At 54.6% G+C, this 25425-nt stretch overlaps 1 protein-coding gene across 5 annotated transcripts in view; it reads right to left on the bottom strand.

Moving 5' to 3' along the window:
- KIF21B (kinesin family member 21B) overlaps positions 1-25425 on the bottom strand; it is a 50909-nt gene that overhangs the window by 17951 nt on the left and 7533 nt on the right. For 2 of the 5 annotated variants that reach the window (XM_068918133.1, XM_068918134.1), the window contains exons 2-20: positions 20963-21133; positions 13309-13531; positions 12750-12932; positions 9082-9231; positions 8701-8835; positions 8141-8308; positions 7492-7607; positions 6610-6805; positions 5624-5813; positions 5441-5504; positions 4643-4867; positions 4240-4321; positions 3641-3758; positions 3133-3324; positions 2360-2559; positions 2027-2134; positions 1472-1540; positions 699-928; positions 50-197 (exon numbers count right to left, since the gene is read on the bottom strand). In XM_068918133.1, coding sequence (XP_068774234.1) covers positions 50-197; positions 699-928; positions 1472-1540; positions 2027-2134; positions 2360-2559; positions 3133-3324; positions 3641-3758; positions 4240-4321; positions 4643-4867; positions 5441-5504; positions 5624-5813; positions 6610-6805; positions 7492-7607; positions 8141-8308; positions 8701-8835; positions 9082-9231; positions 12750-12932; positions 13309-13531; positions 20963-21117 — 2952 coding nt within the window. In that variant the 5' untranslated portion in view covers positions 21118-21133. The remainder of the gene's footprint in view (positions 1-49; positions 198-698; positions 929-1471; positions 1541-2026; positions 2135-2359; positions 2560-3132; positions 3325-3640; positions 3759-4239; positions 4322-4642; positions 4868-5440; positions 5505-5623; positions 5814-6609; positions 6806-7491; positions 7608-8140; positions 8309-8700; positions 8836-9081; positions 9232-12749; positions 12933-13308; positions 13532-20962; positions 21134-25425) is intronic. The other 3 variants (XM_068918137.1, XM_068918139.1, XM_068918138.1) reach the window with 2 other exon arrangements.

The following is a 25425-nucleotide window of genomic DNA, read 5'->3' as shown; positions in this document are numbered from 1 at the left end:
ATCTCTGCATCCATTGCCCAGCCCTCTCCAGCCCCAGTGCCGCCCTCACCTTGATGAGCCGCTCCATGTCAGCCTCCAGGTTGACAATGGTCATTCTCTGCATGACGATGTCGAAAATGCGTCGTTCCAGAGACTGCCATTTGAGGCGGGCGGCCTTGCTGAAGGTTTGGCTTGCCCCCTTCTTGGGGAACTTCTTTCTATAGCCAGAGGGGAGAAAAGGGGTCAGGGCACCCAGCCACACCATCCTAGAAAACTGCGCTTTCCCCTAAAGGATGCCGTGGCTGGGGCTACTCGGGGTGGAGGAGGCATCTGCATCATTTTTGGGTGACCCAGATCTGCCATCACCCACGTCTGCTCTCACTAACCCTACTTACTCCTTAGCAAAGGCAGGGGCAAGAGACTGCCAGATGGTTACAGCAGGGCTGAACCTGGCAGGGTTTGTACCATTACTAATAACACTCATTAGGAGCCCAACGTTGGGCTCAAGCTCAGGTGATGGGTAGTAGTCACACACTGCCAGCCCAGTCTGCACTAGATCAGCAACTCAACAGAGGCCAAATGGGCAATAAAGAGCTGGTCTTCAATCCCTGCTGCCAGCTAAAAGCCAGATATGCTATTATGGGGATCCTGGGAAGGCTCATCACCCACCCCGTGCAGCCCCGGCTCTGCAGAGGGAGCCAACCTATCTCTGTCCTGACCTGGCAGGTCGAGCCCCATTCATGGAGGGTGAGGGGTCTCCCAGGAAGTTATTGATTTTCCGGTTCCACTGGCGCACAATGCTGGAGACTGAGCGAGTCCCGGTTTCAGGCTCTGAAGAGGTGGTGCTGGCTGAGACCTCTGCACCGGAGTCCAGCATGGCCGGCTTCTGGCTCATCCTGCCTGCGACTCGGTCCGACATGGGTTTGGCAAGACGGCGCAGAGCCGACACCTGCCCAGAACAGGGCAGAGGAGTGCCAGCGTCAAACAGGCATCCCCAGCCCAATCCTGCCTCAGCAACCTCAAAACTCTGCAGGACCAAGAGGAGCAGCAGCTCTAAAGAGACCCGAAGTCCTCAGACACTGAGGGGTGCTTCAGATAGCAAAGCCAGGATAGGAAATAAGCCCAGGCTAAGCAGCTCTAATGGAAGTTTGACCCCAAGGCAGGATTCATTTGCGTAACTCTGCTGACAGCACGCAGAAGATTTCTCCCTCCTGACTCACATCCATCCTCCTGCAGCCCAAGATCAGCTGCCCCAGGAGATGGGAAATTCCTTTACTGGCCACAGTCATCTCCCACCTGATTACTCACAGCCATAAACATCCTCCCAGTTCTGTGGGAAATCTAACCCCAGGGCTAGCGTTCTCCAAATGCCTGGTTGTCTCCGAGCTGAGTACCTGGGCTGTGACCCCAGTGGAGATAGAGATGATCCTTGTCTGCCCCAGACAACTCCCAGAGGCCCCTGCTGCAACAGAGATGGCTGTGACTCTCTCACCTCCTGGGTTTTCCTTCGCAATACTATTTCCTGCTGCCGTTTCTGAGACTCCAGAGCCCGGATCTGAAACTGCACAAGAGAGAAACAGATGCCTAGAGTCCTACGACACGCTAGCAATGATCTCAGTCCCAGGGCTCCCACCACTGCAGCCAGGACATGGCATAGTTCCATACGGGACCAGATTCTGGAACAGCTGCTCAGACGGGAACAGGGTCACTCCTGATTTTAACAAAGAGCAGGTTTACAGGCCCCAGACTAGCCTTGATAGCACACTCCCTTCAGAGCAGGGTGGGGAGCCCACAGCATCTCCGACAATCTCACTGAGAGCTGCAGAAAGGCCTTGAAGATGCAGCTGTTCAATTAGGTGTCCTCTGCCAGGGGCTGTGCTGCTCTTTGCAAGGCAATGGGTGCAGCAGGGCCTCAAGCTTCACTGACTGATATTTTTGAGCACCTCAGGGTGCCAGAGCAGGACAAATGCTGACCTTCCCACCAAGCTTAGTGTTCCCTGCACTAGGACATCTAGTATGACACGGGCTAGCTGGATGGGGCTCTGACCTCCTGACGGCGTTGCTCCTTCTTGAGCTGAGCGATCTCCCGATTCCTCTTAGTCTCTGCCAGCCGCCTCCGCTGCTGTTCCTCCCGCATCTGCTTCATCAGTGCGACCTGGATCAGAAGGCATGGAACCCACACATCACACACAGGCAGCCATCCTGTGCTTGCCACCAGGAGTGGAGAATATCATTTCTTCCTCGAGCAGAGCAAGGAGCTGTACCTACCCACCTGGCTCTGTCAGTCTTAGCCTCACTGCTACATTGGAAGACTCCCCCCAGGACTGGCAGAAGGCATGCCCTCCCCAACCCGGCATACAGCAGCCACCCGCCTGGGTACCTTCGCCTTCTTCATCTCAGCCACTTCCGCCTGCAGCTTCCTCAGTTCCCGTTCATAGCGGGACTGGTTCTTCAGCAGGCGAGCATGTTCCTTCTGGGCTGCCTGGAGCTTCTGCAGGTCCCGGTTCATCTCCTTCAGTCGTTTCTCATAGTCTGCCTTGATCTTGTTGGCTTTCTCCTCTGTGTAGCACTCCATGGTGCCTGGGGAAGTGTGAAGAGGGGCTGAGATGGTCATGCACCCTGGGCTCTTTCTGCACTAACACATCTTGCCCAGGGACGCAGGGCACTGTGCCCTCCTTATCTTGCCAGACCTTTCTTTATCCCCTCTGCTCTGACCTCAGCAAGGGCTGGGGTCTGTCCAGGGATATCCTTCAGGATGGCAGTTTATGCCACGATTGCCAGGAGCTTAGAGAAGCCATGGAAGTGGATCTACAGCCATGTGAAGCCTGCCGGTGTAATCCATGATCTGCTGAGACTAGAGATCAGCTAGATTATTGGGTCTGCATGTGTCCCTCACTACCTGTTTCCCCAAGTGTCTAACAGGACCCCATATCCCAGGAAGTGGTGTTCAAAGGTAGAAAAGGCACTGCCTCTCCTTCCTCTCCAGCCACCTCTCTAGTACCACTGAGGTCATGAGCTTTCCAGGTGACTAGTCCTGCTCCCATGTGACTGTGTGCAGGAGTGGATACTTTGACTTAGAGTTGGCAGGGCAGAAAGGGGGATTAGAGCTGGCTGCCACAGGGATGGGATCCCATGAGGAGAAGTGGTTCTCACTGAGGTTCTGCAGGACACGGTCCCGCTCCAGTTGCGTGTCCCGGATCTTGTTCTGCAGTAGGATCAGCTTTTCCTCATATTGGTGCTTGAGGGTCTGCAAGCGCCGCTGGCTGTTCTCCAATTCGTCAATCAGCTTCTGCTTGATCTCTATCTCACATGTCAGATCTGCCAGGTCAGCCTGGAAATTCACAGCTGGAGGCCAGGAGGGACAGTCAGGCAGGGAAGGACTGGGGATAGCATCACTCCCATAGCCCCTGAATCACAGTGCAAGGAGGGGACAGAAGGCGCTGAGGAAGAAGGGGTGTAGGGCATGCTGCTGGGGAGCAGCAGCACCCCAAAGAGCCCTGGACACCCTCTGCAGCAATCCTGGTGCTTCTCCAATCTCCTAGAGGAGACATGGTCCAGGGTCCCACTGGACTCTCCCTTCCCAGGACTGGAGCTCAATGCCAGGACACCATGGCTAATGCAGCCCCAGATACCAGGATGTTCATGCAGCCCTGAACTTTACCCTTCTCCTCTGCATCTGAGTCCGAGTCTACCAGGCTCTCTTCGCTCCCTGAGTCCTCATCTTCATCCTCACGCCCATCCTCTTCCTCACAGCCGCTCTCATCTTGTTCTTCCTCCTCCTAAGAGGCGAATGCCAGGCCTCAGCTTGCAGCATGGCCTTGCCCTTCTCTCCACGGTCTCTCCCCATCTCCAAACTGGAACTTGTCCCCACAGCAATGGGTTGCAGCCCCAGCAATGGGCCCCAGCCTCCCAGACAGGAGGCCCAAGGGTACACAGTGGAGATGGGCAACTCTGTGCCTTGGGCCTGCCCCGTCCCTCCCCCTGCAACACTTCTCCCAGCTGAGCAGCACTGTATCCCCCCTCCCCCTTTCACCCACCTTGGGTAAAACTGAGCCTAAAAGGACATGGGCTCCTTGCTTCACAACAGGACAGGCTGGGGAGCATTCAGCTCCTCCTTACTCCTGCTCCTGCCCTTATGGGGTCCCTGGTTCCATAACTCTCCCCCATGTTCATCACAGGGCCAGGCTAGCCCTTGGTCCTTCCACTCAGGATGGTGATGATGCTCCAGCACCCAAATGTCCACTCTCCGTGCTCCCTCACCTCTTCGGCCTCGTTCTCATCCGTCTCCTCCCCATTGTCCTGCTGCAGCTTCGGCCGCTTCTTAAATGCTTCCTTCTCAGGGCTGGGGGAGAGGAGTGGGAGGGCTGGTGTGAATCCCAGTGAGAGGGAGCCTGGGGGCAGGTCCAACAGAGTTGTCCTCACCCGACCCCCACCCAAACCTCCCCCTTTTGACCCCTCTGGGAAAGCAACCTCTGCGTATATGTGATGGCTGAAAAAGAGACCAAGGGGGAGGCAGTGCTGGGGAAGGGAACCCAGGTGACTGGGTTCTCTGTCTATGGCAGCTAGCAAGGATGGGGAGAAGAGGGCAGTATACCTGGCCCTGTAAGGACAGACAGAGTTGACACGCAGCCTTCCCCTCCCCCAGTGCCATACAGGAGCTGACCTCTTCCTCTGCTGCCTCCTCTCTTTCTTTTTCAGGCGTTCCAGGTCCTGCTTGGCCCTTCGGAGGACGTCAGAGGCCTCTGTCTCCACTGAAGCAGCAGGACTGCTCAGGCCAGCTAAGCCAGGCGCTGGGGACGAGCCCATGGAGTAGGGGGGCCTGGCAGAGACGCGTGAGAGGCTGCGACGCAGGGACTCATTCATGGACTCACTCTCCAGGAGCTTGGTCCTAGGGAGCAGAGACAGGATGTGGTCAAAGAGGAGACATCCTGCTATCCCCAGGAGAAGACCTGGCCACCTTTTAAGAAGGCAAGAGTCAGGCACAGAGTCACTACCAAACCATCCCCACTCATCTTGTGAGTATCATGCGTGAGACAAGCAGACGGACCCAGCTCCACGGAGCCAGCAGTCCCTGGGAAACATCAGTAAGTCCTGCCAGCTCTTTGCCCCCTCATCAACGGCCACACAATGGATAACTCTGGCCAAAGCACTGCCCAGCACCGAGACTGGGATTCGCATAGCTCAGGAGAAGCCAGCGGTCTCAGCAGCTGCTCCATTGGGGCTTACAAATAACCCCCCTCCTAGCAAACCACATTCCCAGTGACCCTTTCGAGGCATGGAGCTCCGACCAGCCCATGGCCTCTGCAAGGAAGAGGACAGCACCTGGGCTCAGACCCAGTCCCTGGACACATCAGTGCAGGGTCCAACACATCAGGGCATTCAGGTGACAAGTGCTCAACCCACTAGACCTCATTGCCTGCCAGCAGTGAGCAGGAGGGGAGAACAACAGGGCCTGGCTCACCTCAGCTCTTCAATCTCCCGAATGTAGTTCTGGATGAGGGCACCGATGGCTTCGTTACCGTCGCCTGGAGGAAAAGCTCAGGTGGGTCAAGGCAAGACACAGGCCCCGTCATGGGCACCGTGGGCCCATGTCCTGGCTATGCTGAGTAGGTCAACCCCCTGCGTTGCATGTGCCCAGCCTCACCTGCCTTGGCCAGCATCAAGTTAGCCTCCTGGCTCATGAGATGTGTGACTCTGCTGTTGATGGCATCAATGGCCTCCTGCATGGCCTTCACCCGCATGCGCAGTGTGCTGTTCTCCTTCTGGAGCATGGCGTTCTCGCGGAAAAGGTCACTGTAGCCTTCTGAACCATCCTCCCCGATCACCCGCTTGCCCTTTGGGGAGAGTAGAGGAGCCCTTGAGCGCAGGATGTGCTAGGAGGTGGGGGCCCATCGACCGTATCCCTGGGGCCAGGCAGGCCCCAATCCCCAAAGCAGGGGCAGGGAGAATGCAGTGACCCCAGGAAAGCCTGAGCTTAAACACCCAGAAGAAAATGGCACAGATTGGGGGGGTGGGGGGAGATGTTTAAAGGCTTCACCCTGCCTCAACATCCCAAGAGACTTGTCCAAGGTCCTACCTGTGGCAGGGCAGGAATTAAACTCCCATCTCCAGTGTCTGAAGCATATGCACTAACCACTAGGCCAGCCTTCACAGAGGCCTGCACTGGGGAGATAAATGACTTGGCACGTGCCATTCCCCAACTGAGGGCCAGCTTTCAGGGAAAGCAAAGCAGCAAGACTTGGATAGATGTTTCAGGGTTTCTCTTGCCCTTGTACGATCTCTCTGCTCAGAAAAACATCCATCACCATCAACAGCAAACTGCTATTTTCACAGTCTCTCAGCATCTTGCCATAGCTGATTTTCTTCATACTCATGGTGCCACTGAAACATGGCCATCTCTGGAGCAGTCACCAACTCTCCAGGGCCTCTTCTCTTGCTCATGGAGAAGAGGGGCTATGCAACAGGGCCACATATGAGCTACTTATCCATAGCATGAGAGTGTGGTGGACAGAAGGGTCCTGACCACTAAAACGGCCCCAGTTCAAACATGAGGAGGATGCTCTCTGCTTGTGATTCAATTCCACCTCTACAGCTGCCTGCCCATAGGGCTCTGCTCACTCGGCCACTCACCGCCTTGTACTCCATCAACTCCATCTGGAGACGAGCAATCTCAGCCCGCAGGGCATTGATCTGCTGGCTTGTCTTGTCTTGGTTCACCACCACTTTGTTCTTGATGTTGCGAGCCCGGTTTGCATACTTGAGTGTGTTCAGGGTCTCCATGAAGTCCCGGTCAGATGGGCTCACACAGGCAATCATGATGGTTTGGCTTCGGGAGATGAAGGTCAGGGTGAGATGACAGTTTCCTTGCTCTGTGCTAACTTGGCAGATTAAACCTGAGGTTCAGCTATGTTCAATGCTGGGTTTCCCCCGGGACCCAACAAAGGCCACTTGCATCCAGACACCCACCCTAGGCCCTTCTTTACTTCATAACCAAGGTATAAACCAGGTTCAGTCCCTCCCTGAGCAAGACGTGCTGGCAGAACCCATTTGTACCACCCCACTGGCACAGCATCAAGCAGCACCAAGCAAAATCCACCATCCAAAAACTGGCCCAGCACATGTAAGGCTTTCTAGAAAAGAATGGGCTCTTCAAACAAGTACACCCAAAGCAGGCAGGGAATTAAAGCTGTCCCGTGCTGGGCAATGCTGCCTGCCAACTCACACATCAGCAAGGGCTCAGGAGTGTTCTGCAATTTTGCCAAAGCTGGCTAATTGTATCTGGGACTCGGGAGCAGCTAAGGTATTTAAATCTGCAAAGTTAAGCATTGCCTGCCAGGAGGCATTCCCTCCCCACTGGACAATCCATGAGGTATCTGAGTCCTGATACAGCTCCCACAAATCTCCATAGATCCTCATCCCCTTAAACATGGGGACAGCTCCCCACAGTTCTCCCACTGGGGTCAGCCCCGTCCACTCATGGTCCATGCCAGCCCCAGCATGGGACACCCTTACCTGTTGCCCCCAAGGGAATCCTGCAGCAGGCGAGTGAGTTTGGAGTCACGGTAGGGAATGTGCACAACTTTCTTGCTCTGGTCTCCAAGGGCACTAATGACATTCCCCAAGGCCAGCTGCCAACACAAAGGAAAGTACTCCCCAGATTCAGCCTCTGCTGAGAATATAGCGGTCACATTCCCAGCCTTTTAGGCCTGAGGCGAGTGCCGTGTCACAGATCTGGGGTGCAACAGAGAGAGGCATGCGGCTTCCTTTGCCCATCCCAGCATTCTCCCTCCCTCCCTGGGCTGTGCCTCACACTCCCATGCGTACCAGGGCATTGAGGAGCAGCCCTGAACCCTGAAGTTGTTTTGAAGCTCAAGTCAGCAGACCTTGGCCTGTTGAGGATTGTGCCCAGGATTGTGCCCTTTCCCCACGGTTCAGTTATGTCACAATCTGCCCTCGGCAGGAGAACTGTACCCTCCCCATTGGCATTTTGGATCATGGATAATCCTACCTACAGAGCCAGGTAGCATAAACCATGACAGAGGTTAACAGCAACATCTAAAGCACAGAGCAGCTCTGAGTGGGACCCCAAGCTGTCCCAGGCTCTTCCAGCCAGGCCCTGACTCTCCTCTGTCCTCCGCAAGCCAGTCCCCCAAGGCCATACCAGCCCGCAGTTGATGGAGATGCCTTCCTTTGCTCTCTCTCCTGTAGCACCCGTTCGCTTCAGCCTCTCCGAGCCGGCCAGGTCAACGAAGTGAAACTTGGCTGTGAGGGTCTCGTACTCGGTGGTGGGCTGGGCTCCGTCTGGGAGGCTGGTCACCTCCCCATTCACCTGCAGCCAAGAACACCCAAGGATTGCCTACCACAGATCTGGAGCTGGCAGGGAACTCCCTCAGCCACAGTTAGCAAAAGCCAGGGTGTTTACCCTTGGCATCTGGCCCTTTGAAGATCAGGGAAAAGGATCCCAACAGCAGCTTGCTCTGCGACATCCCCCAGACCACACTGTCCCTGCCTGGGACAGGGCTGCTCCAGGGCAGACCTTAGCTCCCATGAAATGCTAATCTTTGCTTTAACTGGAAGGAAATAAGACACAACCCAGACTCTCTGCTTTGAGACGTCAAAATCTCTCGCCTTTCCAGGGTAGCCCCTGCACATTGCCTGGGTATCGGAGTTGGGAATAGCCCGACCAAGAGACAAGTGCTCCCAGGCCTCTCTGCATCTCACCATCTCTGGGCGGGCACACACTCTCATCTGGCACAGGTGAATGGTGAAGATGGCATGGGATCGGGAGCTCTGTACGTTCATTTGAGTACTGGCAGTGGTGCGGGAAAGAGCCCCCTGCTTCAGGCACTGGATCAGCTGCAACAATACAGAAGAGGAAGAAATGAAACCTTGAAGCTCTCCTCCGGAGATGGCCAGGATGCTCTTGGCAGCCCCGTGGCACAGGGCAGCTGCAGACCTGCCCCCTGCATCACCCCAGGGCAGCTCTGTAACCACGCAGGATGACTCTCCCATCCTTGCCCTATTGCCTCTGGGCAGTGTGTCCCCAGCCTGTGGGGACCCATCTGCATTCCCTCTTCTGCGCACACATCATCCTACACCCACCTCATCCTGTGAGCTGATGAGGCGCGAAGTGACTCCCGTGGTATAGATGCTTCCACTGGCGTCCTCATGGATTTTGATGTTGGATTTGCGGTGACGTGCATCAGGGTCACGGGCGCTGTCAAACAGGTCCAGAATCTCCTCATTATACAACTGAGAGGGATGAAAATGTTTGTGGAATGAGTAACAGTAAGCGGGAGGCTGGCAGAGCATGGCATAGCAGAAGTGACAGGAGCTGCCCTCTGCCATCCAACTGCTGGGGTCCTGAGAGCTGAGAGGAGAGCTGGTGTGCGTGTGTCTGTGTATGTATGTGTGTTCTTGCCTAGGTACATGTATGTGTATGTGCCTATATGTGCATGTGTGTGTAGGCAAGGATAACCAGGAGCACTGGTATGCACATGCACACAAGTGTAGGAGAAGATGCACAGGCTTGCCTGTGTTTGTATGTGTTTGGGTGTGTACATGTTGATAGCAGATAATGCATGGGTGAGCTTGTGTGTGTTTGCGTGTGTGTGCATGTGTGTGTGTTTGCAGCAGAGGATACACAGACAAGCTGGTGTGTTTGCTGCTTTCAAGGAGAGGCTGGGAGGAAAGCTGCTGTGTGTGCACATGTGTGAGTGTCCATGCTCCTGCAAAGATCCTGGTTGCACTTTGCCATTTGGTCCCAGCTGCCAACCCTGTCCTGTCCTTGGCCCACACAAGCAGCCGTGTGGGAACCAGAAGACTTTCAGAGCTCTGTCAAGGGAGTCTGAATGGACACCCGCAAGTTACACACACCTCTTGGCCTTCCCTGATCACTTGGGAGAGGCTGGAGGGCTCCAATGCCTTCCAGCTCTGGGTGAAAAGTATTCAGTGCAACCCATGCCTTGGCCTTGCTGCTCCCTCCTCCTGGCTTCGTGGCCCTGGTCATCCTCCCAGGCTGTTCCCATACCTCCTCCTGCCCCTAGGACTTGCATCACTTCTCTCCAGCCCCCCTTTTTCTTCCACATGGTACAAAAAACTACCTAGTGAAATACCACAGCCTGGAGCAGCCATTTCAGCCATGCAGCAGACCCAGGCACAGAACTCAGGCATCTGGGCTCCTAGAGTAGGCTGGCACCAATCACTCCAGAGATACTATGAGATCTCACCCTACATGGTCATGCCCACTGTCTGCAGCCCTGAAGATCCTGTTTCTGGACTGCTCGTAGAGGGCAGAGTCCCCCCAGGTGACCCCACACACCCAGGGGTGTCAGGGGTCACTGAGTCAGCCGATTCCCTTTTTCCACCGTGGCTCCCACAGGTCACTTCTGCATTGCAGAGCAGAATGGAGAGAGGATGCAGGGGCCAGGGAGTGCTGAATAAACAGGGACGACCTCAAGGATCCAGAGGTGTTAGGGGTTGTCCTTATCTGTGCCTTCTCTCCATAGTGTCCTCTCTCACCCCAGGGTAGAGGGACATCTCTCTTCCCCCTCTCCCTATGATCACTCAAAGCAGCATGACATGCGCTGTCACCCATGTCCCGACTCAGAGACTGAGGACACCTGAGGACTGCAGACTCCTGGCCAGTGGAGCAGATCAGGGCTAATCTATCCCCTGCTGCCCCAGGTTCAAATGGCTTCTTGGAGCATTTAAACCTCCCTCTAACAAGCCTGCTCCCAGGAGGAGTCACAGGACAGGGATCAGTAGGGCCAAATCCTGTTCCATTGCTGGGATGGCAGAGTTGGTAACCAGCATCTTACCCAGCCACATTACCGCACTGGCACAAGAAGGTTGTTTTGGCCACAAAATCCTCCCCAGAATGCCTGGCCAAGGGTGGATTTAGGGCTAGGTATTCAGACAAAGGCACAAGAGCTGTCCTGGTTTAATCTCTGCTTGTAGGCAGGGTGGTCTAGTGGGTAGAGCCCTCAACAGGCTAGAACTGCCTTTGTCATTGGGCTTTCAGACAATTTTTACCCTCCCCAGACATAACAGGGCCCTTGGAAAGCCTTCAAAACTCCCAGCTGGCAGACAGCATGGCTCTGCACGTTCCCATCTACAGTAGAGACGACCCTTCATGCTGCCTGGACCCAGCTAAGTGCAAACACAAGTGGCCTTGAAATATGCTAGAGGAATTTGTCTGGAGGAATCCCTGTCCCCATCTGCCACCACACACCCTTGAGACCAGCAGCTCTGCAAGCCCCCTCCCCAGCCTAAAGATCTCCAAGGCTATTTCAAGAGCCCAAAATGCCAGAGGTTGGGGGCAGCAAAGAGAGAGAGAGGATGCAAGAAAGCCCTGTGGCAGCCAGAGTTAACCAAAGGAAAGATATTGCTCCATCACCACCCCCTGCCCAGGTCTATTTGGGATTGCACTGGACCTTACGGTCTACAGGGCTGCCTGCAAGGATGAATGAGGATGGAGGCAGTGAAGGAGTCCCCAGCAGCTCCCCTCTCCAATGTTTTTCCTTCATGCTTCCAAGCAGCACAGCCCCAACTCCAGCTAACAGGTCACCCAGCACCTTGGGGCAGTGTGGGGTCATCCTGACCAGCAAGCAGAAAAAACTGAGGCAAGGGAAACTATAGCTAGACACCAGAGAAGCTCTCCTAAAGGGTAGCTCTGAGGGGCTGATGAAGGAAGGGAAAGGATGTCGCACAGGGTGAGGGAAAAAAAGCCAGTATCCAAACCTACAGCCCAAGGAAGGCTGGGCTTTACTCTAGCCCCTCCTGCCAGGGTTCAGGCAATAGTAAGGATGGGGCCAATCCCAGTGGCACTGTGGGAAGACACAAGTGCAAAGCCTCACCAAATGAGGCCAATGGGGATGGCTCTGCAGATGGAGAACTGAACGGGAAGGATTTTTCCAGCAGGGAGACTGGCGCTCCAGTCTAGAAGGTGACCTTGGGAACCTGCTTCCCCTTTCCAGGTCACTGACATCAGGAGATTTCCTCTAGATGACATGACAGCCACCAAAACCATGTGGAGGTAAGATCACAGCGCAGGGCCTCTCTCCCTGCCTGTCTCCTCTGGTCTGTACCCCAGATCAGGACATCAGCCAGACCGAGTCTGTTCAGGAACTCAGCTTTGCTTGACACCACCCTATCACCCCATTGCTTTAAAGCAGTTCCCATCTTGAACTTCTTTGCATGTTCTACACCAGAAACAGCCACGTGATACTCATTAGGGGAACAGCAACTGCAGGTTTGGTAAACACAACCCATGAGGTCTGCAGGCTCTCTGAGATAAATTTCACCAGGCGAAAGGAGCAGTTAATGGAAGAGGCTTTTAAAATCGAGAAGCCATAGTGGAGGTGGGAGAGGATGTAATGAAGCATCCTCAAAGTCAAAGACGCACCAGAGGACTTGCAAAATAACAGCTACTCCTCAGCTCCCTCAGAGGAGTGGAGCTCTTTCACCTTCCTGCTTCAGTGGGAACTCTCGTCCAGACCCAGGTGGGAGATGAATAAATACACTGCCATCCCTGATCTCAAACAGGAGGAACAAGTGAGCCCAGAGACCCTTGAACCTTTCACCTCTCCCTGGGAACCTAGACATGAGCCTCCATTCATGTAGGAAACAGCATTCTTTCTCCACAGCAGAGATAGTGCCACCAAGGATAGTGCCACACAGAGCCTTGCTGCACAAGGAGCCCAGGACATGGGCACTGTGGAAAGGACAGGGCCAGGCCATGATATCCTTCCTGACGTGCTGGCACCCACCTCCAGGAACTGAGCACTGACTTTGAACTCAGGGGCTGCCACGCCCTGACTCTGTGCTGCTCGCTTGCGCTCCTCGATGCCACTGAAGAGATGGCTGATGGCCCGTGGGATGATGCCCTGTTCGTCCTCGGATATATTCATATCGAAGCCAGTGCCCATAGTGTACGTCTTCCCTGCGCCAGTCTGCAAAGAGGGAATGAGCAGGGAGCCAGCTGTGCCATTTGAGGCTCAGCTCAGCCCATGGTATCCCATACCTCCCCATGCCACTCCTGGGCTCCCCAAACAATTCTGCTAGGCCCTTCTGATCCCCCACATACCCTGCTGGCTCCCCAAGCCCCTATCCCAGCTGTGCCTCCCCTTCTCCCACCCACGGACACCCTCTACCCTTGCTCCCACATGGCTCAGGAGCAATTCTCTGTCCACCTCCACAGATGAGGACTGTAATGCTCCTGCTTTCCCCCAGCCTTCGCAGGTGCCACACTCAGTAGAGAGCTGGCACCCACGGCTCAAGAGAGCTCAGGGCCCATGCCAGAATCCCAGGAGGGGGCAAAGGAGGTACCTGGCCATACGCCAGCACAGTGGCATTGTAGCCCTCGAAGCAGCCTTCGATGAGCTTGCCCACGCATGTTGTGTAGATCTGCTCCTGCCATGTGTCCAGGTCAAAGACAAAGTCATAGGTAAATGCCTTGTCCTTCCCCAACAGCACTTGAGGCTCTCCGGGCGTCACAGAGGTACAGATGTGGCATCCCTCAATTTTCTCTTTGGACAGCTGGGGACGGATCCTGCAGGAGGAGAAACAGGGTGAAAACAGCCTCAGGACTTATCCCACCTGCCTGATCCCAGGGACACTGAGCACAGTTCTTGCTTGAAACCTGGCTGCTACAGGAAGGGAGCTGATTGCTATGTGCAGTTTGGAACAAACAGCACACAATGCAAAGGGGATGCTTTGACTTCTGCTCCCCTGCCTGGGTCTACATGCCCCAACAAAGATCCCCATCTGCCTGTGGGTGAGAAACAAGCTTGGTGGATCGCAGCGATGCCACTAGCAACCTCCACAAACAAGGAGAGGTGCAAGGCTGGGCAGTTGCAGGGCACCACAAGCACTGGCAAATCAGGCTAAAAACTAGCAGCCTGCACCTAAAATTTTCCCCTTGCACCAACAGCTAAATATAGCTCAGCACAGCTCATATCAGGCCAGCCTCCCCATTCCTATATCAGCTCATTCACTGCAATGTCCCTAGCTAGGCAGTAAACTCCAGACTGCACGTAGACACTAATCAATTCATCGAAGCAGCCCTAACAGGGACTGCTGGAGCACAGGCAGATAGATAGGATCTGTTTCAACTAGAAGCCACACACCAACTCACAGTGCCTGTAATGTGGGAACACTTGCTCAAGAGTCAGCAAGTTGAAGCTGCAGTTATAAAAGCCTCAAATGCAAAATCACAATGAGACAGTCGCAGTACCAAAACAACCATCTAAAATAAATCACCATCCAGTCTGGTGGCCAGCCCAGGCCAAGGATGCAGCAGATGAGACTGGGACAGGCAAAGCTGCACTTGGCTCCTGGTTCTGGCTGTGTGCAAGACCCACCTGCTGCATTCTTGCCCTTCGCATCCTAAATCCTTCAGATATACCACAGTGGACTGAAAGAGCTGTGAAACTGACTACAGAGGCACAGCTCTGCTAGATAATGGGCCCTGGCTTTTTTTGAGGATATAACAGCTTTGGGTTTCAGGGGATCAGTTGGCAGTGGGAAGCTGGCTGGTCCCAGGGGACTCAGGGAGAAAGAAGGAACACGGAGCCAAATGTCCTGGCAAACACCCTAACTCTCATTAGAGCTAATGACTGCACATCTCCCTTCCCTAGATGCTTCATAAATACATCTATTAATTCCTCCTAAGCCACATAACTAGCAGGACAGGATACAGACCACAGCAGACATTTTTCAGATCAGGACTCTGCATTCATTTGCACAACGTACCAGGCCTTGTCAAGCTGGCTGGCAGTAAACGCAAAACCCTAAAGGACCAAAACCAGCTGCATTTTGGCTAGGAGAGAGTCTGTTCCTGCACGGCCTGTGAGTGGCTCGCATATCATATTGGAGGGCAAGGCCGACGAGAGGAAGTGTGAGCATCATGTGTCCCACAGCCAGGAGGCTTCGCTAGCAGATGTGTGGGAACAGCTCTTTGCTATATATGTATGTGGGTATATTTAGCTCAGCAGCCACAATAGAAAGCAGCTTCTGATGTGCTTCAGACTTGCTCCAGTTGCCTTCCCAGGGTAAAATTAACCCAACAAGTCTTAATTACTTTTTGACCAACATGATGCAGTCCCCTCCCACCCCCACACACGCATAGTGACAATATCCCCAGGGAATGGGGAGAGGAACAAACTGAAAGTAGGGTATTTTTGGAAAGTTTCTCTCTCAAGAAAAATGAGAACAGGGTTTTCAGCAAAAGACTTCTCTCCCCCCTGCAAGTTATTAAATACGTGCATGCGGGTGAGCTTGGAAGAGAGGATGTGCAGGACAGTTGATGCATATGTGTGCGTGTGTGTGCGCATGTGTATTTTCCACAGCGTGTTCAGGATCCACCTTGGGCCTGGCCACACTGTGCTGAGCCTTTCCAGCTGTCCAAATGCCAATGCCATCACCCGACATCTCCTCTGCTTTGACTCCCAAGATCTGCTGTCTGAATGCATTGGCCAGCTCTGAGCACCCAAGGGGACCCCACCTGTCACGTGGGGCCCGAGGGGCTAAAAGGGATGCAGACCCTAGCCCTCAAAGCAACCCCCCTTGTGCTGTCGAGTCTCCCTAGAGCAATTGGAGATGCCAGTGCTCGCTCCCCTGCTGGAAGTGCCCTGCATGGAGCATGGAAACCCCAGGCTGTGGTGTAGGTCCCATTTTCCAGGCATTTGGCCAAGCGTCACCCGCTCCAGTCCCAGGAAGTTGCTGACAGCAGCTACCACCCAGGATGAGAATACTAGGGCCTCCCAGCTGCGAGAGCAAGACAAAATGGAGCAGGAAGGTAGGAATGAGAGCACTGCACGCCAGCAACCACTGGCAGATAGCACGGGCAGTGATGACAAGGCACGGCCCCTCATTGCGTGGTGCAGAGATGTCTTGTCATCAGCAACCCCGCCGCCCAGCATCACAGGAAATTTACATAGCCACCAAGACATGCTGCATAGGTTTCTCTTTGCTGGTGTATCTGATGCTCCTGCTCCTGGGTGTTAGAGAGGCCCAGCTCACTGCCACTGGGAGACTTTGATACCATCCTTGCTCTTATGGGAGGAGCATCTCCATTCCAGGCAGTGGGCAACACAAGACCTGGCTGGGCCAGGCCTAAGGGGCAGGGGAAAATCCCACCTGGATCAATTCAAGACTGCAGAGAGCTCAAGCAACCCCATCCTGAAACATCTGCATCTCCCTGGTCCTTCCCAGCACCTCAAACCGCAGCACTTCCAGCACCTCCACATTGGCACCCTGCCCTCATCTGCGACCTGTGGTGGTAGGAGCAGGGTATATTTGTGGATAGTTAAAGTCATGACCAGGCAGCACAAGACCTCCCTCAAATATGCGCTAAGGTCCTGGAGACCCAGCACGAGTTCTTCCCCCAGCCCTGCCATCAACCCCACCAGGCAATGCTAGTCAAGCTGACAACACTTGCCTTGCTCTGCCTCAGTTTCCCTGCTCTGCAGCAGAGATGAGCAACTTTGGTGGCAGGGTGAGTCATAAAGTCACTATCTGAATCAGTTCTGGCACTCCTTGTCACTACCTCTGTCAAAAAAGAAGCTGGCCAAGTCCTGTCTGCCCACGAGCCCTGGGAGAACTGAGGATGATGCAGCCAGGGGCTCAACCTGAAGGGTGATGGAGCCTGCACCTCTGGACGCCTGCCTACTTTCAGGCCTGGCATGAGTACATCCAGAACTGCTCTTGCTTGCTAGGGTCCTCCAGCTCCCAGCTGCTCCCTAATGTAGGCCTGTGCCCTCCATCTGCTCCCTTTACCCATGATCCCATTGGCTGGCCATAGCTGGCCAACCCATTTTGCCTATGGTCACAGGTGCCAGGTGAAAGGACAACTTGTGCCCAGCGCTAAGGCTCATCACAGAGCCAAGCGTGCCAGGGTCCAGCTCATCCACTGAGACCCCACAGCACAGACTCCTATGCTTATTTGGCAATTAGGGGCTTATCCTCTAAGCATCACCTAAAATAAACCAGAGCTTAACCTGTGGGGAGCTACTCCCTGTCCTCCTTGCTCAGGAGGGATTACATTAAAGTCCCAGCTCCACAGGGCAGGTTGTGCCCAGCAGTCCCACACTGGCACAGACAGAGGTTTCTTCTGCTCGAAGCTGCTGGCATTCGGGAGATATGGGTTGCCCCAGGGTCCACCAGGGAGAGCAATGTCAGCCCTATCTCACTCATCCCCAGATTGATAAATCTGCCCCAGGCAAGGCAAGGCACACTCAAAAAGCAGGCAAAGGACACTCAGCAGGTCTGCAGTGGCACAAAAAGCCTGGCCACGGGAGAAGGTGCATGGCAAACAGGGAGAACGAGATCACCAGCTGCTCATTCATCTATCCACCCACCCAGCACACACATCCACGCCTTCAGCCCACTCCCTGCAAGGGGATGGTGACAACCAGGGACCAAACAGAGCAGAGTGCCCCAGACAGGGCTGCACAGTCCAAGCAGAGCATCCCTGCCAAGTAAGGCTGGCTGCTTCCCAGCCTTGGGCATCCGGCACACAAAGCTGGAGGTGGATGGACACACAGAAACAGAGGGGCAGGCAGGAGTGGAGACCACTCCTTCCCAAACTGACAGCTCTAGCTGGGGTGATGACAGATGCCACTGCAGGAGCCTGCCTGCTCCAGCATCAGCATCCAAATCCCACAGCAAGAGAGGCAGCGTGGGCCAGGGAGAGCCCGTATCCGGTCTGCACTACAGCCAGCTCCAAGGAAGAAAGAGAAACAGAGCAGTTTATAAAGGCACAGAGGCAGCATGCAGAGGACCTCAGCAAGGAACCTCTCTGTCTCTCACCCTTTTCTTTCTTGCCTCGCTGGCAGGCTGTGAAAGTGCCATCTGTGCAGCTTGGTTGCCATGGTGATCAATTATTGGGAGGGGGGGTGGAAGGGGGGGAGAGGGGAATGGGTCCTGTACCCCAAAGGGCAGGGAGCTTCCACACACACACAGAGGCGTGCTCTCCAGCAAGCCAAAGTGCACAAAGGCCGGGTTGTTCAGCTCCACTGTAATAAGCCAACATTTAGCCAGGAGGGAGGCAGCCAAGTCAGGCTGAGAGCCAAACCTTTGAGAGCACCAGTGGGGCAGCCAGCTCTCACTGGGAGCCCTCGAAGGGCTGGCCCTGGACTCCCCCCACCCTGAGCAGGAGCAGCCCCCCTGGAAAGAGGCTCATACATCCCAACACCCCACACACTGCCTCCATAGAGAGGACAGGGGCACACAGCACCAGGTGCACGAGGTGTCCTGCTGTCAGCACTTTGTCTCCTGCTGCCTGTGGGATGGGGTTGACAAAGAAAAGGGGCTGTACCCACTGGGTGCAGAGTGGACGCCACCCAGCACCCCTCAGCCCCCAAAGATGCATGCAAGGGAGGTCACTACCTAGCATGGGAAGGCACAACTCACGTGAATGAACTGCTGGGTTTATGCCCCAATGTCCCTCTGCCTCCCCACCCTGGCTGCCTCTGTTTCCCTCCTCCTAACCCATTGCTATGGCAATATCAGGGGGCTCCAGAGCATCCTTCTGCTCCCAGCACTTTGTCAAAGCTGTCGCAGCACATGTCACACCCCATCTGCCTACAGTAAGAGCCATGATAGCCCCCCAAGCACATCTGAGCTACTCTCACAGCCAGGCACATGCCACGCTCTCCCAGAGCTGCACCACTCTACTACAGTGCAGCCACTTCTGGGGCAGAACGGCTGTTCCACCAGGTACAGAGCAACAGGAGAGAAAGGGCACAGAGGAAGAAGGGATCTAACCTCCCTTAGAGCCATCATCCAGTGCTCCACTTCAAATATGGGCTATACCAGCCTTCAGTGCTCTCCACAGAGGCAGAGCACACGTTCTCACCAGTGGCACAGGCACTGCATGGTAGCCACTCCAGATTAGGGGTGACAATTTACTCCCAGCCCCCACCTGGCACACAGGGTCTAGCATTTCGTCTGCAGCTGCGTCTCACTGCCTTTTATAATCATGCAACTGTGGACTACCTTGAGGAGTGACAGAGCCTGCCCTGGCTATAGCAGGGAGCTCTCATCCCTCGAAAACCAGTCTGGGAGCAAGGATGGCTCTGGGATGGCAGACCACTGTCCTCGCCAAACAGACGACTGCCAAAGAGACAAGATGCTGCAAAGAGCTGTTCCCTTCCCTGTACCTCTCCCGAGGCCAAGGAGGCTGTCCAGCTTGGCAGGGTTGGGTTTCACAGGGAGCTGAGCCAGCACCACTGTGCAAAGGACTCGAGAACAGCAGGGTAGAAGAACTCTGCAGGATTTTCCCTCTCCATGCCAGGCCCCAAAGGCTTGGGGCCACTTGCTCTCGCCCTCCCCATCTCCCTAACGGCAAGGCTTTCTGCTGGCACACAGTCCATCTGCCAGTGCTCCCCACATGCTTTGTTCACCTCTACCCCAAACTTGCCCACCAAGCTTTGCCTCTGCCCTGTGATCCCTCCCAGTATGGGTGAAAGCAGGATGGGGCAGCCTAGGAGGAGAGGGGCTGTGGTTGACAGGAGGATCAGCGACACCAGCCACTAGCTTTTAATTTAAGAAGGGCGATCAGACTGGAGAAGCCTCTCTCCCCAGGGACAGGAGATGATGGACACAGCCAACAAGCAAAAAGCATCTCTAACATCCTTCCATGTCCCTGCAGGACACCCTACAGACCAGGGAGCCCCCCACCAAGCGTTGCGAGCCCAACAGGTAAGACAGAGGGCACACAAGCCTAGCAGTGTGGTGGCTTATAGGCTGCACTCAACCTAACTTGCCAGTGAGCAGCTCCCCAGGGCAACTGGGTGCTCTTAGCATCATCAGAAGAAGATCAGAGCCCAGAGCTCCAGGTTTTCTCATATCTCCAGGTTAGCACATTAACCATTGATCCATCCTCACCTGCGAGGAGAGTGCGGCAACTCGGAGCTTCAGCTCAGCTCAGGGTGGGTCTATCCATTTGAATGGTCTGCCCTTCTCTCCCAGGATGCGAAATCTCTAGCCTTGCTCTCCACTGAGAAACAGGGTCGCAGGAGAGGGCTTGTTGCCAAGAGACGACTATTTGCACACAGGTTGGTTTGGACCCAAATCAAGACAAAGTTAAGCATTTAATTACCACAGCAGGGAAGCAGCTCAGCAATCAGAGAAAATCAAATAAGGCTCCCCTGGGACTGCCAGGTCTGGTCAGCAAATGCTCAGATTAAGAGATACAGTAAGTTATTTCCTAGCAGGAGTGAGCACAACACAGGAAAGTGCTGGCCTCAACCTGCCTCCAGAGGCATCTACTGCAGAGAGAACATTATCACCACCAAGGCAGAAGATGCCTCAGACAGCATGGCCTACTGGTTAGGGGGTGGGCTGGAACTGAGGGCAGGGATGAACTGCCTGGTTACTGGGTTCCTAAATCTCTGCAGTGCTGAGTGGCATGGGGGCAGGAAAGCACAGGCAGATCTAGGGTGTGCACGGAGGAGTGCCAGACACAAGTCTAGCAGAGAGGCCTACTGCTGCCCTGTGCCCAGACTCTGAAGGAAGCCAAACTCAATACAGACCCCCCCCAACCGCCCTGCTGCTCTACATAGCCTGTTCCCATGCAGTGTAAATGCCATTGCCCTGAACACGGCTTCACAGAGCACACTGGTCCTACAGAGCCACCCGGGCCCCTTGCTAATCCTGCTCTCCAGGCTTTCCCAGGCTTAAGGAAACCTTTAAATCAGGCCTTGGCAACCACCATGTGCTGCTCATTAGTTCTGGCAGGAACACACCGGTGATGAGCCATACCATCTGGTCTGCCCTGAGATCCACAATGGGAGCCAAGGCCGGGGAAGGGGCAGTGAGATGCACCTCCTAGGCCAGCAGACTGTCTTCACAAAGGCTTCAGCATCCAGGGGCAAGGAAAGACCTGGGGAGAAATCCAGCTGAATGCAGAGGGCAGAGAACATGGGGCCAGCAAGATCCCGGGGGAAGCAGAGGGACTGGTTTTTACCCAGCATCTCACCTGAGGGGAAAGGTGTGGACTAAGTTTGAGGTCTCCCCAGATTCTTCCACCACCTCAGCAAGCCAAAGAAAAACAACTGCCAATCCTGTCAGGATTAGCAGGCCACACAGCGGGAGCCTGAAGGCAACTGGAAGGGACAGATGGAAACTTGTCATCTTCCCCAAGCACTACCTGTAAGAAGGGGGTGGAAAATGCCATGAGGATGGTGTTTGCAGATGATGGACAGTAACGCAGGGCTCAAGACCTCAACACCAGGAGTGCTCACAGCCCCGTGAGCTGCTGCAGCTCCCAGCCCCTTTGCATGTCACGTCCCTGCTGGAGAGCTTTGATCATTGCCAAGAAAACAATCTATTTCCTGGCAGAAGGTACTGCAACACCAAAGCCCACAGGGTACATCAGGAGCAACTTGCTTTCAAGAGAGTAGAGCAGGTGGCATGAAAGAAGTATTTCCACCTTGAAAAAAAAAAAAAAAAAAAAAAAACCCTGAGCACTTGGCCAGCAGGAAAAGGGATGCTACAAACCACCTGGGAGTAAACCAAGGCAGGGCTTACAGCAGGGAAGGGAAACAGGCTTGTTAAGCCCTAATATTCCCTTTGGGTAGGTCCAGCATGAAATATAGATGAGCAGAGGCTTTAGCCACAAGACTCAGAATCACAGAACAGAATTACAGAATCGTTGAGGTTGAAAGGGACCTCTGGAGATCAGTGCAACCCCCCTGCTCAAGCAGGGTTGCCAAGAGCACGTTGCCCAGGACTGCATCCAGATGGCTTTTGAAAATCTCCAACGATGGAGGTTTCACAGCCTCTCTGGGCAACCTGTTCCAGGGCTCTGTCACCCTCACAGTCAAGAAGTTTGTCCTCAGGTTCAGACGGAACTTCCTGGGTTTCAGTTTCTGCCCATTGCCTCTTGTCCTGTCACTGGGCACCACAGAGAAGAGTCTGGCCCCAGCCTCTTGACACCCCCCCCCTTTCACATACTTGTAGACATTGATCAGATCCCTCCTCAGCCTTCTCTTCTCCAGGCTCGACAGGCCCAGCTCTCTCAGCCTTTCTTCAGAGGAGACATGCTCCAGTCCCCTCATCATCTTGGTAGCCCTCCGCTGGAGGTAGTGCCATGTCTCTCTTGTACTGGGGAGCCCAGAGTTGGACACAGTACTCCAGATGTGGCCTCACCAGGGCTGAGGAGAGGGGCAGGATCACCTCCCTCCACCTGCTGGCAACACTCTGCCTAATGCACCCCAGGATATCATTGGCCTTCTTGGCCACAAGGGCACATTGCTGCCTCATGCTTAACTTGTGGTCCCCCAGGACTCCCAGGTCCTTCTCTGCAGAGCTGCTTTCCAGCAGGTCAACCCCCAGCCTGTCCTGGTGCTTGGGGTTCTTCCTCCCTTTATTGAACTTCAGGAGGTTCCTCTCTGCCCAACTCTCCAGCCTGTCCAGGTCTTTCTGGATGGCAGCACAGCCTTCTGGTGTACCAGCCACTCCCCCCAGTGTAGTATCATCAGCAAACTTGCTGATAGCGCACTCTGTCCCTTCCTCCAGGTCACTGATGAGTAAGTTAAACAATATTGGACCCGATATTGACCTCTGGGGGTTGCCGCTAGCTACAGGCCTCCAACCAGACTCAGTGCCATTGATCACAACCCTCTGAGCTCTGCCATTCAGCAGGTTCTCAACCTATCTCACTGTCTGTTCATCTAGCCCATCTAGCCTGGAGGGACCCACTCCTCCTAATGAGGCTTGGGGTCATCACAAGCAGGGGGCCAGGCTGAGTTGAAGGCTATGGAGGACAGACAAATACCTTCCAGCCTATGCCTTCTGGCCCCACAACACCAAGCCAAGGAAACACTCTCATGCAGCGCTAGAAAGGGAAAGAGGGGCGAAAGGAGCCAGTGGCCTTCACGCTGCAAGGGGGACTTTCTCTACCTCATTCAACCACAGGAAGTTCCATCTGAACCTGAGAAAAAACTTCTTCACTGTGAGGGTGACAGAGCCCCGGAACAGGTTGCCCCGAGAGGTAGTGGAGTCTCCTTCCCCGGAGATATTCAAAACCCACCTGGATGTGATCTTGGGAAATATGCTCTAGGTGACCCTGCTTGAGCAGAGAGGTTGGACTAGATGATCTTCAGAGGTCCCTTCCAACCTAAACCATTCTGTGATTCTGTGATTCCCCTCCAATACAAGCCAAAAATCAACTGGGCTCAGAAAGGTGTCATGTGTCTGGATCATGCAGGGTGCACGCTCCCAGTCTAGGAGCAGAGCTCTGCTACATCAGGTGCTGTACAAACATACAATAAAGGTCTCTGACAAGCAGTGTCTGGCCACCTATCTCAGTCTTGGATCCAAGGGGTGGTGCCAGTGCAGCCTGACTGGGTTAAGAAGCTGCCTTGATGGCTTCAGTTGACCTTTGCAGAGGTGGTGGGCTCCTCTCCATCTCCCCCAGGGTGGAGGGGCAAAGTCAGAAGAATCTTCTGAATAACCCTAAGCATTGGGCAATTCCTGGAAACACAGCCTGTACTGCCCCGGCGTGCCAGGAGCAGGTGGGTTTTTCCTCCTTACCATGCAGACGCATTTTGCTGGCACTCACAGCTCCCCCTCGGTTTTGCAAAGCAGCCTAAGTCAGCTCAGGCTTTTGACCACAATCAGGCCATTCCTGCACAAATCTAACAGCTCACGCAAGGGCCAGGACCCCAGCTCCGGTCTTTTCTTCAGACTGCAGGCCTTCCCTGCTGCCGCAACACAAAGCCCTTCTGCCCTTCCCAGTATCTCTCACCTCCTCTTCAGACCACTGCAGGGATGGAGACATTACAGTCTTGCTGCCTTTGTCCAAGCAACATATTCCCCTGTACTCCCACACATGAGAAGGGCTCTGGTGATGGATTATTTTGGTTATTATATCAAGCACCACAGAAGCTCTCATGAAGGAGTAGAAATCTTGTTACTTCCTCTGGGAGGAACAAGCTGAACACACCAGCACATCACACACTGCCCCACAGTGTCCTTGAGACCCCAGAGCATCCCCCATCACCTTGTCCCATGTCCCTAATGGCTGCTCTGTTCTCACATATACGGGACATTCAGTCCCTGCACTCAGCTGTGCACAAGGCTGTGGCTGAAGAAGAAGGAGCCCAGGGGGAGCAGTCGCAGGCAATTTTGTCCCTGACGTTAAATGTCAGGCTGTACAGCTCCCCAGGGAAGGGGCTGAGAGCCTGCAGGGTCTCAGCTGTGTCAGTGAGGGAAGATGGATCTTTATTAAATCTTTTACCTCTGGAGAGGGTCAGGCTGGTGCCAGCCATCCTCATCAGGCCACCTCAGTGCCAACTTGCAGAACTTTTGGGCTGGCCTAGATTTCAGACTGGCTATGCTGGGAGACCCAATCCAGAGCTGGGGGAGGGGGAGATGCTAAAGCACCCCCCCACACCCTCAAGGATACAGCAGAGAGGCACCTGCCAAACCCTGGGCTTCAACAGGACACAGGCAGAAGCAGAGATGAGGACAACAGCCAGGCCTGCACAAGGGCACAGGGAGGTATTAACATCCTCCCATCCAAGGTTATGCAGAGCAGGTCGGCTAAGGGCTATACAGGATCTTTTACACACTATCCCACTCCAGAGAAATGCTTGGCTCTAAGGAGAGCTGGGGACAAGGGAGCTTGGAGCCAGCTTGGCTAGGTTTGGCTAGAATTAGCCATGGCATGAAAACACCCTCCCATTGGCCCTGGTGAACTGGCCTGAATGACAGGGGAGAGGAAGGGAATTTGCTTGGATTTCAGACGCTTGCAGCCCCACTCCTGGCTGGGACTTCAGGCATAGCTATAAATAGTCACGTGGAAATGAGGGGACTCTGTGTTTTGTTCTCATTAGGCAAAATAGAGAGGCAGATGTTGAGCTGGATGAGGCTGCTGCACTAGGAGCTCTTGCAAGAGTTCCCTTGGGCCCCACCAGCCACTCTATGGCCTCGCTGGGCATCATCCCCCACACAGCAGGGAAGAGCCAATGAGAAGCACTTGGCACTCAGGGACAGGATTAGCAGGTATGTGCCAGGGCAGAGCCTGGCATAGTGGCACTGGAATGGCTCACAGTCTGCTCAGAGTAGACCCCTGGCTGATGTAAAGGGGAAGGCAGTGATGGCAGAGGGGAAAAACTTGCTGCTTTCAAAAGCAAATCTACCCTCTCACCCCAAACTAGGGGCAGCTGGCTGGATCACCGGGCAAAGCAGTTCAAGCTCTGTAAATGCCAGTGCTCAACAGAAACACATCTGGCTCCCCCACAGCAAACAAGAAGAGGGGCCATGGAGAGGACTGCTAGGCCACTTGCCTTCTCTCCAGCTGAAGCCAAGGCAGAAACCCCTTAGCATCTAATCAAGGTGGAAATTGCCCAGTTGCGTGTTTGTTCCCCACAACCGCTCCAGGGGGACAAGGAGGCAAGTGGCAGAGGCAGGCAGCAACTCCCCTTGCACATCCCA

This window comes from Struthio camelus, chromosome 24, assembly GCF_040807025.1.
Source record: "Struthio camelus isolate bStrCam1 chromosome 24, bStrCam1.hap1, whole genome shotgun sequence".
NCBI lineage: Eukaryota > Metazoa > Chordata > Aves > Struthioniformes > Struthionidae > Struthio > Struthio camelus.
The sequence above is the reverse complement of the archived record's forward strand: the minus strand, read 5'-3'. Positions and strand labels throughout refer to the sequence as shown.